General features: G+C 36.4%; 1 protein-coding gene across 1 annotated transcript in view; it reads left to right on the top strand.

Moving 5' to 3' along the window:
* Positions 1–14,197, top strand: part of LOC150095776 (intraflagellar transport protein 22 homolog) — a 67,130-nt gene that overhangs the window by 45,103 nt on the left and 7,830 nt on the right. The window contains exons 3-4 of the mRNA XM_090410518.1: positions 3,493–3,582; positions 6,557–6,655. Coding sequence (XP_090266644.1) covers positions 3,493–3,582; positions 6,557–6,655 — 189 coding nt within the window. The remainder of the gene's footprint in view (positions 1–3,492; positions 3,583–6,556; positions 6,656–14,197) is intronic.

Genomic DNA, 14,197 nt, shown 5'->3' with positions numbered 1-14,197 from the left:
ATTATCTATCCAAACTCCAGCCTCTTTCGGGAAAGCGTACATCTCACACACGTTACACTGGACGAATTCCCTTACATTAAAGTTTTTGAACAAAGATGGCGAAGTTTTGGATGGCATTGTATTTCATCGCATTGGCGCTATCAATTATTTCTTTAAACTACTAGTTTAAATAAAGCGGAAATCACATCAAAAATCACACAGACACACCAAGTTACCAAAAACAAACAATACTACGTTAAGATTAAATCAATTGCCAATTTTTTCTCAAAATAATACTTACCTTTTTGGGAGCTCTCTGCAAACACTACACACTGTGTAGCCCTCTAGCGGACTTCGTATATAGTGGCTAATGACTTCACATCACTTGCCTTAGTATGTATCCCATAACACGCTCTTTCAGACGTGTAAAATGCTATGCATAATGGGAAGGACCACTACTCAGACTGGTTTTGATCTTTATTGAGGTCTCATCATGGGAACCAGACCTGGGAGAGATACCAAGGTTGAAGTAATGCAGAAGTTATATATGCTATCTACCAATAATTTCTGGACACCACTGTTATTTGAAGTTATGGAACATTCCAGGTTTGTTAATAACATAAAAACCTGTGTACAGACAGTTAAATACAAGTGGTATAACAATATGACGTGAATTCAGTCCTTTAGACAGGTGTCATCGTGGGCTGTCACATTGGTGGCATGTCCATACGTGCCATTGCCTCTCGACTGGAGCATCCAAAATCAACAGTTGGCAATGTGATCAACAAATGGAGACATTCTGGCATCACTAGCGCAGGAAAACACCGAGGGCAGCTGCCAAAAATGACTGATAGGACAAGAAAAGGAGGATATTAAAACAGGTGGCATGCAAAAAAGCACCAGTCACACCATGGTTTGGATTAATACTGTACAAAAAGAACTCCATTTACTTGGTTTCCATGGAAGACCAGTGGCACACAGGCCAAACATCATAACAACGAACAAGGCAACTCGTGTGGCCTAGTGCAAAGAACGTGTGAACTGAATAATTGACCAGTAAAAAATGGTACTCTGGAGTAATGAATCAAGGGTCACCTGTTTCCAGTTTGATGGCACTGTGTGGATGTGGAGGCAGCCTGTTGAACGCGTGTTACCACAGTGTGTTATACCTACAATAAAGTTTGGTGGTGGAGGAGTAATGGAGTAGTAGTGTGAGGTGCATTCAGCTGGTTTGGAGTGGGACCACTAATTGTTGTTCATGGTTCCATGAAGGCAGCTTAGTATCTTGATATTCTGGATAATTAGGTGCTGCCTACACTGTGGAATTTTATGGAACGTACCCCTGTTACTATCAAGACGACAATGCCCCATGCCACAAAACTGCAGCTGTTAGTGAATAGTATGAAGAGTTGGGTGTTAAACGACTGCCCTGGCCTGTGCAGAGTCCTGACCTCAACCCCATTGAACACTTGTGGGATGAATTGGAGTGGCAATTGAGGTCCAGAGCAGCATGTCTTCGATCCATTGCTGAACTCAGTGCTGCTTTGATGATTGAATGGAGACAAATTCCATCTTATGTGTGCCGCACATTGGTGGAACGCCTCCCTCAAACGGTGCAGGAGGTGATTAAAGCCAAAGGTGGACATACCTGATATTAGGTATGCCTGCTGGTATCAATTGTAAATTTCTAAAGTGTCTGGACAGTTATCGGTAGATAGTGTATATCTCATATACAAGTAGTCAAAAGTTGCTAGACTTTATTTTAAAAAAATCTCTGGATGAGAGAAAGATGTTGAAATTTTTTTTACCTTGGTTCTACTATATATTAAGGATGCCAAGAAACTCTCATATCATACAAGCCTACTGTATGTGAAATATGTATGACTTCTGCATTACTTCAACTTTGGTATCTCTCCTAGGCTTGGCTCCCTGATGAGACCTCAGTAAAGGTCGAAACTGGTCTGGGTAGTGGCCCTTCCCAGTATGCATAGCATTTTACACATCCAAAAGGGGGTGTACTTTGCATTATGGGATACATAGTAAGGCAAGTGATGTGAAGTCATTAGCCTTTATATACATTTATATACATTTATCTCAGACATGAGTATATTTCACATGCAAAACATTGTTTTGCTTCCTTGGGTAAAGGATTAAAATCAAGTATATAATTTCTTGGCATCTTCAAGGGCTACAGTATCTTAATTCTGTCCTTCCAAAAAATGGCTACAGCAGAACATTAGTTAAAAAAAATTCTATTTCAACCTCCAAAACAATCAGAACAACAATAACAAAAAAACAACAACTAAGAATACAAAGGAACAGCGATTCTTCTATATATAATACAATCAATCATAGATAAAATAGCATGGTTGCTTTGCCAACAAACTTCCTCAAACTTCACATCTGTCACTCAAAAAACCAGGTGTCTTCAAGATCAGCTGTAGTTATGGTCTACACTACATAGGACAGACTGACAGATCTAGTGAGATACACTGATCAGAATACTTCCAATATTGAGAATGAAAGAAAGTACAAATCACAGCTGGCAGCACATACAACGAAAGAAAACACCAAGTAAGAATAGCAACAAACTGAAATACTCTATAAAAATTCAAAGAATTAGCTGAAGTGATAAAGTATTCTCTACTGTATAACAAAAAACAAGAGATGATTTTACATCAAGTCTGGTCTTCCTTAATCTATCACGATACACTGTATCTACCAGTAATATTACAGCAACCCATGAACCAACAGCCAGCATAATAGCGGATGCACGCTCTTCATTATTTAACATTTTCAAATATCTTTCGCTAGACATGTTAACTGTTACTTGCTTTCTAGTTTTTAGTTTATTCATGTTATTTCTTGATGAAGTGAAATAAAGTGTTTCACAAAAGTAGTCAAAATAAAAACATTGTCTTTTGACATCTTTATTTGTGATTTTTTTTTGCTGTTTTGCCTTTGTAATTTGTTGACTATAATAGAGAATGCTACCATACGATAGCATACAATATTGTCATCTCGGTTGATCGAGAAGTTAGTATATCTACTCTCCAGTCACAAGGTGAAGGTTCAAATCTTGCTATGTGCACAGATATTTTCAGTTGTGCTTTGGTGGGAGATGAATTGCATTTTCTAGTGTGAGATCACTTCCTGACTTATTGGAAGCTTGAAAATTTCCATGTTTGGGCTCTAGAGCAGGACTTCTAGATTATATAAAAAGAATAAAAATACAAAAAAATTATAAAACTTAATAAAAACATTAAAAAAAATCTTTAGCCCATTCTTGGTACTAATGTACTGTAGGTTTACAACCTTCCATTGGTGGGAGTCACATAAAAATAAAAAATATGAAATTGTCATTATTTTAATACAAATGGAAAGGCCCCAAAACTAGTGAGCAAGTTTTCTGAATATCTGTATTAGTCATTTTAGAATTTTGCACTTATTTTTTATATTTACTAGTATATTAATTATGCTGTGAATTTAAATTTGTTTCTCAATAATATTTAGAATTTTAGAATTTGAAAGTGACAGTCTTAATGTGAGTGGAAGAATTGTCAAAGCAGAAGTGGAATTATGGGACTGCAGTGGTGATACAAGGTATGTAATAAAATAGGATAAAATTTAAAGTATCATATAGTACTATTACAGTACATCCCTTGAGACATGTTAGGAATTTGGTGATGGTTTAATGTGCACTGGGAAGTAAAGCTCTTCTTGAACAACTGTACTTTCTGGATAGTTGTAGTTTTTGGGAACTTGTTCTGTTAAATAGGTGTTGGAAATTGAAGACTTTGCAGCAAGAAGAGTGCAGCTCCAATTTTATCAACTTTTGGAAATTAAGTAAAAACTACTTAAATATAAAGAGCTAATAAGCTTTATTTCAGCAACAAAAACATTATTTAAATTAAGGGGATATTAAATCCCACATTGTTTTAAAACCGAATAAGAAACTCAAAGATTGGAATCAGAGAGTTTCTTGCCGAATATAGTAAACTATAAAGTATCGGCGACCACTAGTGTCCGCTAAATGCAAGTGACCCTAACACACTTAGTGCAATACCGGAAATCTCGCAGCAAAGTCGGTAAAGTTCTGATTGCTATTCTTAGGTATGTTCCATAATGTAAAAACACATTTCCTAGGAAATGTATGCTGTTATTACATTATGGTGGGGAGGTCACTACCCAGACCGGTTTCAGCCTTTTTTGAGGCTTCATCATTAATGAGTAGCTAGACCAAGTTAATACCAAAGTGTATTAACACTTTTCACTATACACTTTGGTATTAACTTGGTAGACCCCCCCCCCCCCCCACCGATTATATGGACTTCCAAAAATACATAAACAAAATGTGCCATTACGTCCCATAGTGGATGGCATCGATTCCCGTACATACAAATTGGCCAAATATTTAGCCAAAGCATTCATACACTATACTGGCAACACACCATCACACAAAAAAAACTCAGCCCACCTCAAAGCCAGTATAGAAAACCTCTCACTCCAACACACTGACATAATGGTCAGTTTTGACGTCTCCTCCCTATTCACTAATGTCCCACTCAAGGAAACCCTAGACCTCATCCAAGCCAAGTTTCCTCCCGATATCTCAGCCCTATTTCAGTTCACAATGAACTCAGGCTATTTAGTTTGGCAAGGAAAATTCTACAAACAGATACTTTCCCCACCCTTGGCCAACTTCTTTATGGAGACCTTTGAAGAGAAAGCCTTAAACTCTGCCCCACAAAAACCCACTATTTGGCTTTGGTACGTGGATGATGTGTTCACTATTTGGCCACATGGCTTAGATACACTCCACTCCTTCCTAACACACTTAAACAACCAACACCCCAGAACCCAGTTCACTGTAGAAAAAGAGGAAAATAACACCCTTCCCTTCCTAGACACTAATCACTCGCCAGCCTGATGGATCTTTGGTTTTCTCCATTTATAGAAAACCCACCCATACAGGCAGATACATGCACCAGCAATCCCTCCCCCCTCACAACAATATGGGGTTATAAAAACACAATTTAACAGGGCAAAATTAATCTGTTCAGATCACGATGCCCTAACCACTGAACTAAACCACATCCTCAACACTTACTTAGCCAATGGCTACAACCCCCAAAAAATCAAAAAAATACTGAAACCAGTAACCCCCCCCCACTCCACAATAAAGATTACCCTAAATCTATCACCATCCCCCTACATCCAGGGCACCTCTGAGAAAATAACCAATATCCTAAAAAAAAAATGACCTGACTTCTTGTTATAGACCATATAAAAAGTTGGCATCCCTTATCTGCTCTACCAAAGACCAACCACTCCCCCTAGACCTAGCTGGTGTATACCAGGTTCCTTGCAGCTGTAAATTGTCCTACTTTGGTCAAACAGGCAGGACAGCGAATATCAGGATTTCAGAACACAAAGACTACATCCGGTTTCACCAGTACAGCCACTCTGGGCTGGCAGACCATGTCTTAGATACCCACCATAGAATTCGTTGTAAGAAAATTAACATAATACACTGCAGCAAGTTCAAGTACGAAAGATTATTCATGGAATCATCAGCAGCTCTAAAAAACATTCCAAACCTCAACAAATTTGGGTGCATGAAAATACCCCAAATTTGGGAAGCCTACATTATGAGAACTTCAACCCAATGGCCGAGACAATCCAATTAGCCTGCTAGGGGGCACCATTAGGACTTTAGGAACAATATTAGTTTCTTGCCTTCTTCCTCATTTGCTTTTGTTAGTGCCTGCATGCACATACCATATTTGTACCTGAAGATGGCCATGTGACGTTGACGAAATATCAAAGGTATTCATTAAAGTTTGCTTTAATTAATATTTGTTATATGCATTGTTAATTCCTTAAGCTAATTACCAGTTATGTATGACCAACGTATAAGTCTTGCTACAAAATACTACTATGGAATCTTTTATTTATCAGTATGTAGTCAGTTTGGTTTCTGACAATGTTATGTTGGCTATCTTGAGATGATTTCCAAGTGTACAGTCTTCTGGGTGGAAGTCTAAACCAGGTGTTTGCTATCATTAGATCTTCCTGACAGAACTGGGTGAGGCGATCTCCAATAATTTCTCCATCACCCCCCCCCCTCCTCTGCCCACTTCCACATTAAAGTCACCCATCACTATGTTTATCTCATGTTTCTTTGTTAGGTTTTTAATCTCTTTTAAGTATTCATAAAACTCAACTTCTTCACTTTTGTCAGCCCCCTCCCCCTCCCCAAGTTCCAGACTGGTAGGCCAGTTCTCCTTGAATTTTGATGACTCAAATTTTGAGGACTCGACGCTCAGGGGTAGCCCCTGAGTTTCAAAACGTGACATAAAAAGGCTTATCATTTTATATATATATATATAGGGTAGATATCAATCTTTTTCTTTCTTTACTGAAATATTTGGTTTCCAAGATGGAATATTTTTTGTTCTTCTTTCCTCAAAATACTTTTGAAGTACTGGGTAACATAGTACAAATGTAAATAAATATTATTATCATTCAAATTTAATTTTTATAGTTTTGAATTTGTTTTGTATTTATTTTTTAGGTATGAAAATTGTTGGCCTGCCTTAATGAAAGATGCGCATGGTGTAATATTTGTATATAGTACTGAGCAGTTCAATATTGAAAAAGAGATGGATATGTGGTAATAAAAAAAAAAAACATTTCTTGTTGTTTCTTCCTATTATATTATATGTTATTGTTTGAATATATTTAACTTTTTTTTTATTATATTATTTTTTCTCATTTTATGCCAATCAGTCACTTGTAGCTTAATCTTCTCTTATTGCTGGCCTGGTTGGCCGAGTAGTTAGCATACTCACTCTCCAACCAACAGGCTGCAGGTTTGACTTCTGCCGTGGACATGGATTGCGATTGTTTTTAGGTGGGAGAAGAATTTCATCACCCAGCAGGAGATTGCTACCCCACTTTCGAAGTGGGTTGAAGTTCTATGTTTGCTCTCTAGAGCAGGATTTCCAGACTATGTAAAGATTAAATTAAAAATACAAAAAAAAAAAAAAAATTTTAAAAAATCCTTAGTCTACCCATGGTACAAAATATATGATAGGTTTGCAGGTAACTTTTCATGGGTGGGAGCGACATAATTTTTTTTTTCTGTTAACTGACAATTTTAAGTCTGGATTCTGCTTGATATTATTTTTAGTGGAATCTACAGGGGTGGCTCATGCAATAGGCACTGCAGAAACACAGCACCCCCAATTTTTCTCAATATATAAATATATTTATTAATTTATTTATATTTGCTTGTAATATTTAATTTTATCATCAACAATCCTATACAATTCTCTTATTTTGTATAAAAAATAATAAAAATCCATCTTGTAGCACTTAAGAGGGTGAATGACGCTAGCAGCACTGTGTTTACCACAGTGTCATATTGCTACACACGCAAGCATATGCTCGTCATAGTGAGATGTGAGCTGTTAGCGTACTGCGGCACTGTCCGTCATGCAGTTCCACTGTCGTTTATATGCAGTTTGCGCCAGTAGTAGAGCGTTCATAGTGCTTATCGTATTTACTCCGTCTCTTTAAATATTTGGACATTACAATTAAACACTTTAATTGTAATGTCCAAAAATTGTAAATCCATTCCTTTAATGACAATTGAAGGAATGAATTCTATTTTTAAGTAATTTTTAATTATACCAAACTGTATAATTTTATTGATAATACACTGTTTTCATGTTAATTTTTTTTAAATTTTTACCATAATTTTGATATTTTATCCAAATACACACACTGTACTTACAGTGTGTATGTATATTTTGTAAGTTGCAGCACCCCCACGATTTCAAGCCACAAGCCACCACTGGAAATCTGATAATTATTTCTGGAACTAAATTAATGTTCATCATCAGCAATTGAAGGCCCTTCCAAGATGACTCCAAGACTGTCTGTTAATGGGTTTTTTCCTCCAAGTTACTCCAGATCTGATGATTTAATCAATTCATCATGATATTGGTCACTATTGTGGTTATTTTTCTTCCTGTGGAATCAAGTCCAATACCTCTTTTGTCCATTGTTAGTCATGTCTTCAAGTGATTATGCCCAGTCTATTTCCACTTCAGATGTTTCACTCTTTCTATAATGTCACAGGTTTTGATTTGATTACTTATTCAAATATCCCCTTTGTACTCCATTCTTGTGATATCAAGCATACATCTTTCCATACCAAATTGTGCTGTTTGTAGTTTTTCAGTTCCTTTACATTTAATGTCCATGTTTTGCAGCCATATGTTAATATGCACACTGGTTAACAACTTTCCTTTTTAAGCATAGTGGTAATTGGTTTTTGAATGTAGATGCTATTTTTCCAAATGTTTTCTAGCCAAGCATTGTTGTTTGTCTTTTGATCGATTGATATCATTACATATACTTAGGGAAATGATTCACTCGTTCAGTTTCCTTATTATTGATTTTTATTATTTTGTTGTTATTATTATTATTATTATTATTATTTGACACCTCCAGGGAGTCCAAGGACTCATCGAGGGAGGGCACCTACTCCACCACTCAACTACATTCATCATCTACCACCGCCCACCTACAACTAGTATTTTTCAGAGACAATGACAAACATCCATGCCCATTGCAGGATTTGAACCATGTTTTGCAGCCATATTAACATATGGCTGCAAAACATGGACATTAAATGTAAAGGAACTGAAAAACTACAGCCTTTTGGCTGGAGAGCAGTTACGCTAACCACTTGGCCAACCAGGCTGGCTATTTTAGGTTGCATATTTTGCTAGCAATTTGCAGTTCACAGATATGAGTCTGTAATCATGTAGATGTGAAGTAAAGATAACTATTTCATATTTAAAACATAAATGGCTTTTTTACTTTTTCTTTCCATCAAGAAGTTTAAATGTTTCTTTTAAACATGCTGCGAATAATTTTGGGGGATATAGTGTCACCTTGTTTTATGCTTTTCTCTCTCTTTCTCCCTCTCTCTATATTTCCACATTGGAGGTGTTTCCATTACATTGAATTGTTGCTATTGCATTCATGTCTGATTTGATGGTCCTTACAACAGAGTCCATCAAAAAAATGTATACACAATTTAACAGATGTCATCTATGGAGTTGAATCGAATTACGGTAGCAATGTGTAGTGTGATGTTCTCTCAAAAGATATCGTTACTCACATAAATACTAGCATCAACACATGACCAGTAGGACAGTCAAACAAAATGGCCGAGGCATGATTGTTGTTCGAGGAACACAAAACCATTTTAAAGTGGTATTTCAAATTTGAGAATGTTTTCAAGTTCAGTGACAGTGGAGGCGTGAGTTTGCAACATGCCTGACTATTGCACATATTCGTGATAAGTTCAAGAGCCATGGTGCTGTGTGTGATGTGCAGAAGGGAAGATCTGGGATGCCTTGCAGGACTTCAGCTACTTCCTTGGCTATGGTGTTGAAACAGTTTACATGCTCACCACGAAAGTCTACCACACAATGTGCGCGTGAGACAGCAGTTAGCAGTGCAAGCATACAGCACATTCTTAAAGCAGCTAAATGGAAAGTTTACATCCCAAGATTATTACATGCAATGAATGAAGACGATCCTGATTGAAGCACAATTTAAGTTTAATGGAACAGTGAATCGGCATAATTATGTTTACTGGGTTCCAGAAAATCCGGGGCTCAATGTTTGGTGTGGATTGTCATCTAGGGATTTGATAGGACCATTCTTCTCTGAAGGTATTGTTACTGGTCAAGTGTACCTAGACAACATGCTATGCACATCCATTTTACTTGCCATTCATGCACTTTATGGGAATGATCGATTTCTCTTCCAACAAGATGCCAAACTACCACTGAGACGTGAGAGCTTACCTTGATGAAGAGGCGTAGTTAAGTCCCCCCCCCATGTTCTCCTGATTTAACATCCTTGGACCTATACCTATGGGGGGACTCTGAAGGATGTAGTGTATCGTAGAAAACCAGCTACACTTTTAGCTGGTTTTCTATGATAATGAAGTTTTCTACGAAAATGGAGTGGCCCTTCATTTTCTGAAGGGCCACAAGTTAAATGCTTGACTGGTGGCCTTTTAGAAAGAAATTGAAACAGCATGCGCAGCAATCCCACTGGACACTTTGGCCAACGTTGCCCAAGTAGTAGTTCACCATAATAATAAGTGTCTGGACTAATTGTAACCCCTTTGAGCACCTCGTGTAATTGTAGAGGTCAAAGGTAACTTGTATTCATCCCTTGATGTCTGTATAAATTTAGTATTACAATTTTTATACAGGTATTGCACAAATTTTTATTGAATCAAAGCTTTCTCATGATCAAGAAAATGGAAATTGGTATTCATTAAACTATTCAATAATCCATTGTACAACTTGAAGCTTCTAAAGCTTGCATTCTTTTAACTGTGTGAGTTGCACAAAGCCTGTGATCCAAGACTTTTGTAAACACTTTATAAACACTGATAATAGACTGATGGATGAACAGTTCAAGTTTTCTGCTTCTCCTTTTTTGTGTATATCTTACATAGGATAAAATGCTTGACCAAGATTTTATAGATAATTTTCCCACTTGCTTTTAGATTTAGCTATGACCCCATCCTCACCTATGCATTTCCATTTTGCATGTTTTGGATGTTCCACATAACTTCTGGTAGAATATGTGGCTTCAGTTATTTCATGGTTGCCTTTTTTGTGTGTTTGTTTTGTCATTCTGATATAGTATTGAATAAAATTCCTCAATTCTCTTTGCTAAAGCATAGCAGTTTTAGATTATGTTCCATCTTGTAGTTTGATTGCAACTATTTGTTTATTGCTGTTTGGCTTTTTTTTTTTTTTGAGACTGCAGTTTTCTTCAATCATTTGTTATCAGTTTACAATTGAATTTTTGTATTTCTTTCTTGATTCATTTTCTGATTGTTTTGCACAGTTTGGTATATTCAATAGGCTTCCAGTTGTTTCATTTCTCTTCATTTCTTCACATGCTGTCTTGTTACTTCAGAAATTTTGTTTTGTCTCTGGTACCAGCTATTTCAAGTGAGCATTGCAAAAGGTTCTAGGTAATGTCATTACTTTTTGATAGACCAGCATTGTCATCTGTGGATGGATGAATAGTAAGTTTCATATGAGATCCACAGCTCTTTATTATATTCATAGCTATCCTGATATCCAATGGATGTTAGTCAGGTTTTTCCCTTATCCACCACCTAGGGATGCATTCATTAGCTGGTGGAAGCCCAGAAAAATTAATATTTTTCATTACATTATAATATGAAGTAAAGGGGAAAAAAATAACAAGAAGGATAGACCAAAGAAGGTTGGAAGGACTGACTTCAAAATTTTTATATAGGTACTGAAATGAAAAGCAGTCGTAAAGCGTTAAAATTTCTGTGGCTTGTTGTATCCAGATTTTGTTAATTACTGGCAAAAGCCACATAAAAAAGTGATGCACATCTATAAATTAATTACTTACTGGTTTCATAACACTGCGTACTACTTCAGATAAATAATAAATTCAGATTGGGACAGAACACCAATAAAAAGCAGTATTTTACAGAGATTTCTAAATTAGTAACTGTCTTTTTTTTTATTATTCATTCAACATGAAACAGATGTTGAACGTAGGAATGTGATGTCAGAAACGCAGTTCCTTGTTACAATATATCTCGTTCCTATGTTCAACATGCCTCATGTTGATTGAATTAAATCAACATGAGGCATTAAATAACAGTTACAAATTTAGAAATCTCTTTGTAAAATACTGATTTTTATTTGTGTTCTGTCTTAATCTGAAGAAATACAGAATAGCAAAACCTCACTTAACACGAATTCAATATGTGCGATAATCAGTTACAATGATTGAGTGAAATAATACTATTTCCTGCTTTAAGCAAGTGATTAATCAGTTAACATGTTTTTTTTTACATTATGCAAAATTTTACGTTACGCAAAATGTTTTGTCGCCAATCTGCAGCAAGTGGTGGCACGTGTCAATGTAGTAGGTAGTGGCAGACTGCAGGTGGTGGCCAGCGACACTCAGCAGTTGAATCAAAGCTATCATCGCAAGCTCATGTGCAAACTCTGTTCTCTTGCTCAATCACTTTTCATTCATTTTGCTTTAATTTAGATACCTATGAGGCTTTGTTATATTCAAACCCTGATATGGAAAAGAGAAAGACTGATAAAGAAAGTGGCAGTAATAAAAAGAGAAGAAAAGTAATTACATTAGAGGAAAAGCTGGAAGTCATTAAGAGATATGAAAGTGGCACTAGTAATACAATGATTGTTCTAGACCTGGTATACAGCTAATCTACAGTTCGGACTATATTAAATAAGGGCAAAGAATAAAAAGAACAAGGAAAAGTGCTACTGCTCCTTTAAGCATGCAGATCACCCAAAATAGAAGACATTTAAAGATCGAAATGGAATATCTTCTAATACTCTGGATTGAGAATTGTAACCAAAAAAAGAATACCTCTTAGTTGGCAATAATTATGATGCCCTTAGAGTGAAAAGACCAGGGTTTGAATCCTATCTATAATGTGAAGAACATTGCTTCAACATTCTTGTCCACTTAAGAATTCACCAAACTTTAACTATATTAAGAACAGACAATTTATAGCACATCTAAGAAAACCAGTGATTTTAAATCATTCACTGGTAAAAATAATTTAATCATTATATAAACTGGCCATAATATAAAGCAAAAAAGCTTAGAGCTTATTTCGGAAGGCAACAGGATAGTTCAGTGGTTGTCGCAACATTCCAGACTAAATAATTTCTATTTTGTATTTTTCTCTTGTATTGTCCAAACTCAAAGTTTACATAAAACTGAGTTTGGAACTTAGAGGCACTTGTAGCATGTTGTGATGCTGTTTCACTAGATAACTTGTGTAACCATGCTTAAATTTTTCAGTTGATGTGTTTTGCAGAACTTCATCATAGCAGTTCTGACTGAACTAGTGATTTTGTTATTAAGTATGAGGGTTGTTTGAAAAAGTTTGGTAAAATAAGTTAAACACATTTTTGTGGAAAAAATAACCTTTATTTCTCACATGGTCTCCATCAAGGTCTACACATTTGGTCCAGTGAGTTTCCAATTTTTTCAATCCATCTAAAAAGTAGGATTTGTCAAATTGTACAAAATAGTCATTGACAGCCTTGATGACATCTTCGTTCAAAGAAAACTTTTTCCCACTGAGCCAAATTTTTAAGTTTGGGAACAAGAAGTCACACAGGGCCAAGTCCGGAGAATATGGTGGACGTGGAACCAATTTGAACCTCAATTCATGCAATTTTGCCACTGCGATGGCCTATGTGTGGGATGGTGCATCGTCTTGATGAAAGAGTACTTTTTGTGTGCCAATCTTGGTCATTTTTTCTTCAGTAGTTCTTTTAAATGGTCCAACAATGACACATAATAGACTCCTGTTATTGTCTTACTCTTTTCCAAATAGTCTATCATGATAATTCCTTGGGAATCCCAAAAAACAGTGGCCATCACCTTCCCAGCTGACAAAACAGTCTTCGCTTTTTTCAGTGCTCTTTCACCAGGCACTGTCCACTGCTTGGACTCGGGTGTGTAGTGGTGGATCCAGATCAATGCAAAAAATCCTGCAAAATGCAATTAAACATTGTCAAACTACTTTGAAATGTCTTTTCACATGCGTTTTTGATCGACAGTTAACAATCGCGGCACCCATCGCACATACACAGCTTTTTCATGTGCAAATTTTCATGCAGGATATTATATACCCATTCAGTTTATATGCCTGCAATCTCGTGCACTTTCACTCAGCTGTCTTCCATAACCATACCATGGATTTTGTTAATCATTTCCTTCGTAGTGACCTCAGTCAGGCATCTGGAGCGCGCTTCATCTTCAATGGACTTATGACCACATTTAAACTCATTTATCCAAAGATAAATAGTCTTTAATGCTGGTGCAGAGTCCCCATGAACTGCATCTAACTTAGCTCTGATCTGCACTGCTGTCCACCTCTTCAAATAAAAGTGTTATTACTACACGAAACTCGTTTTTCTTCATTTTTATGAAAAATGCGAACACGGCAATTTTAAATGTTTGTCAAACGAGAACTATGCGTGGCACGTGGCTAAAACTTTGCCAGGGGTCATGGAAAAGACTATATGTGCCGACACTGGTATGAATGAATGAATTTTGTCGCCATCTA

This window comes from Typopeltis vanoorti, chromosome 20 (assembly GCF_054136105.1).
Source record: "Typopeltis vanoorti isolate ZY-2024b chromosome 20, IOZ_Tvanoo_1.0, whole genome shotgun sequence".
Classification (NCBI taxonomy): Eukaryota; Metazoa; Arthropoda; class Arachnida; order Uropygi; family Thelyphonidae; genus Typopeltis; species Typopeltis vanoorti.
The sequence above is the reverse complement of the archived record's forward strand: the minus strand, read 5'-3'. Positions and strand labels throughout refer to the sequence as shown.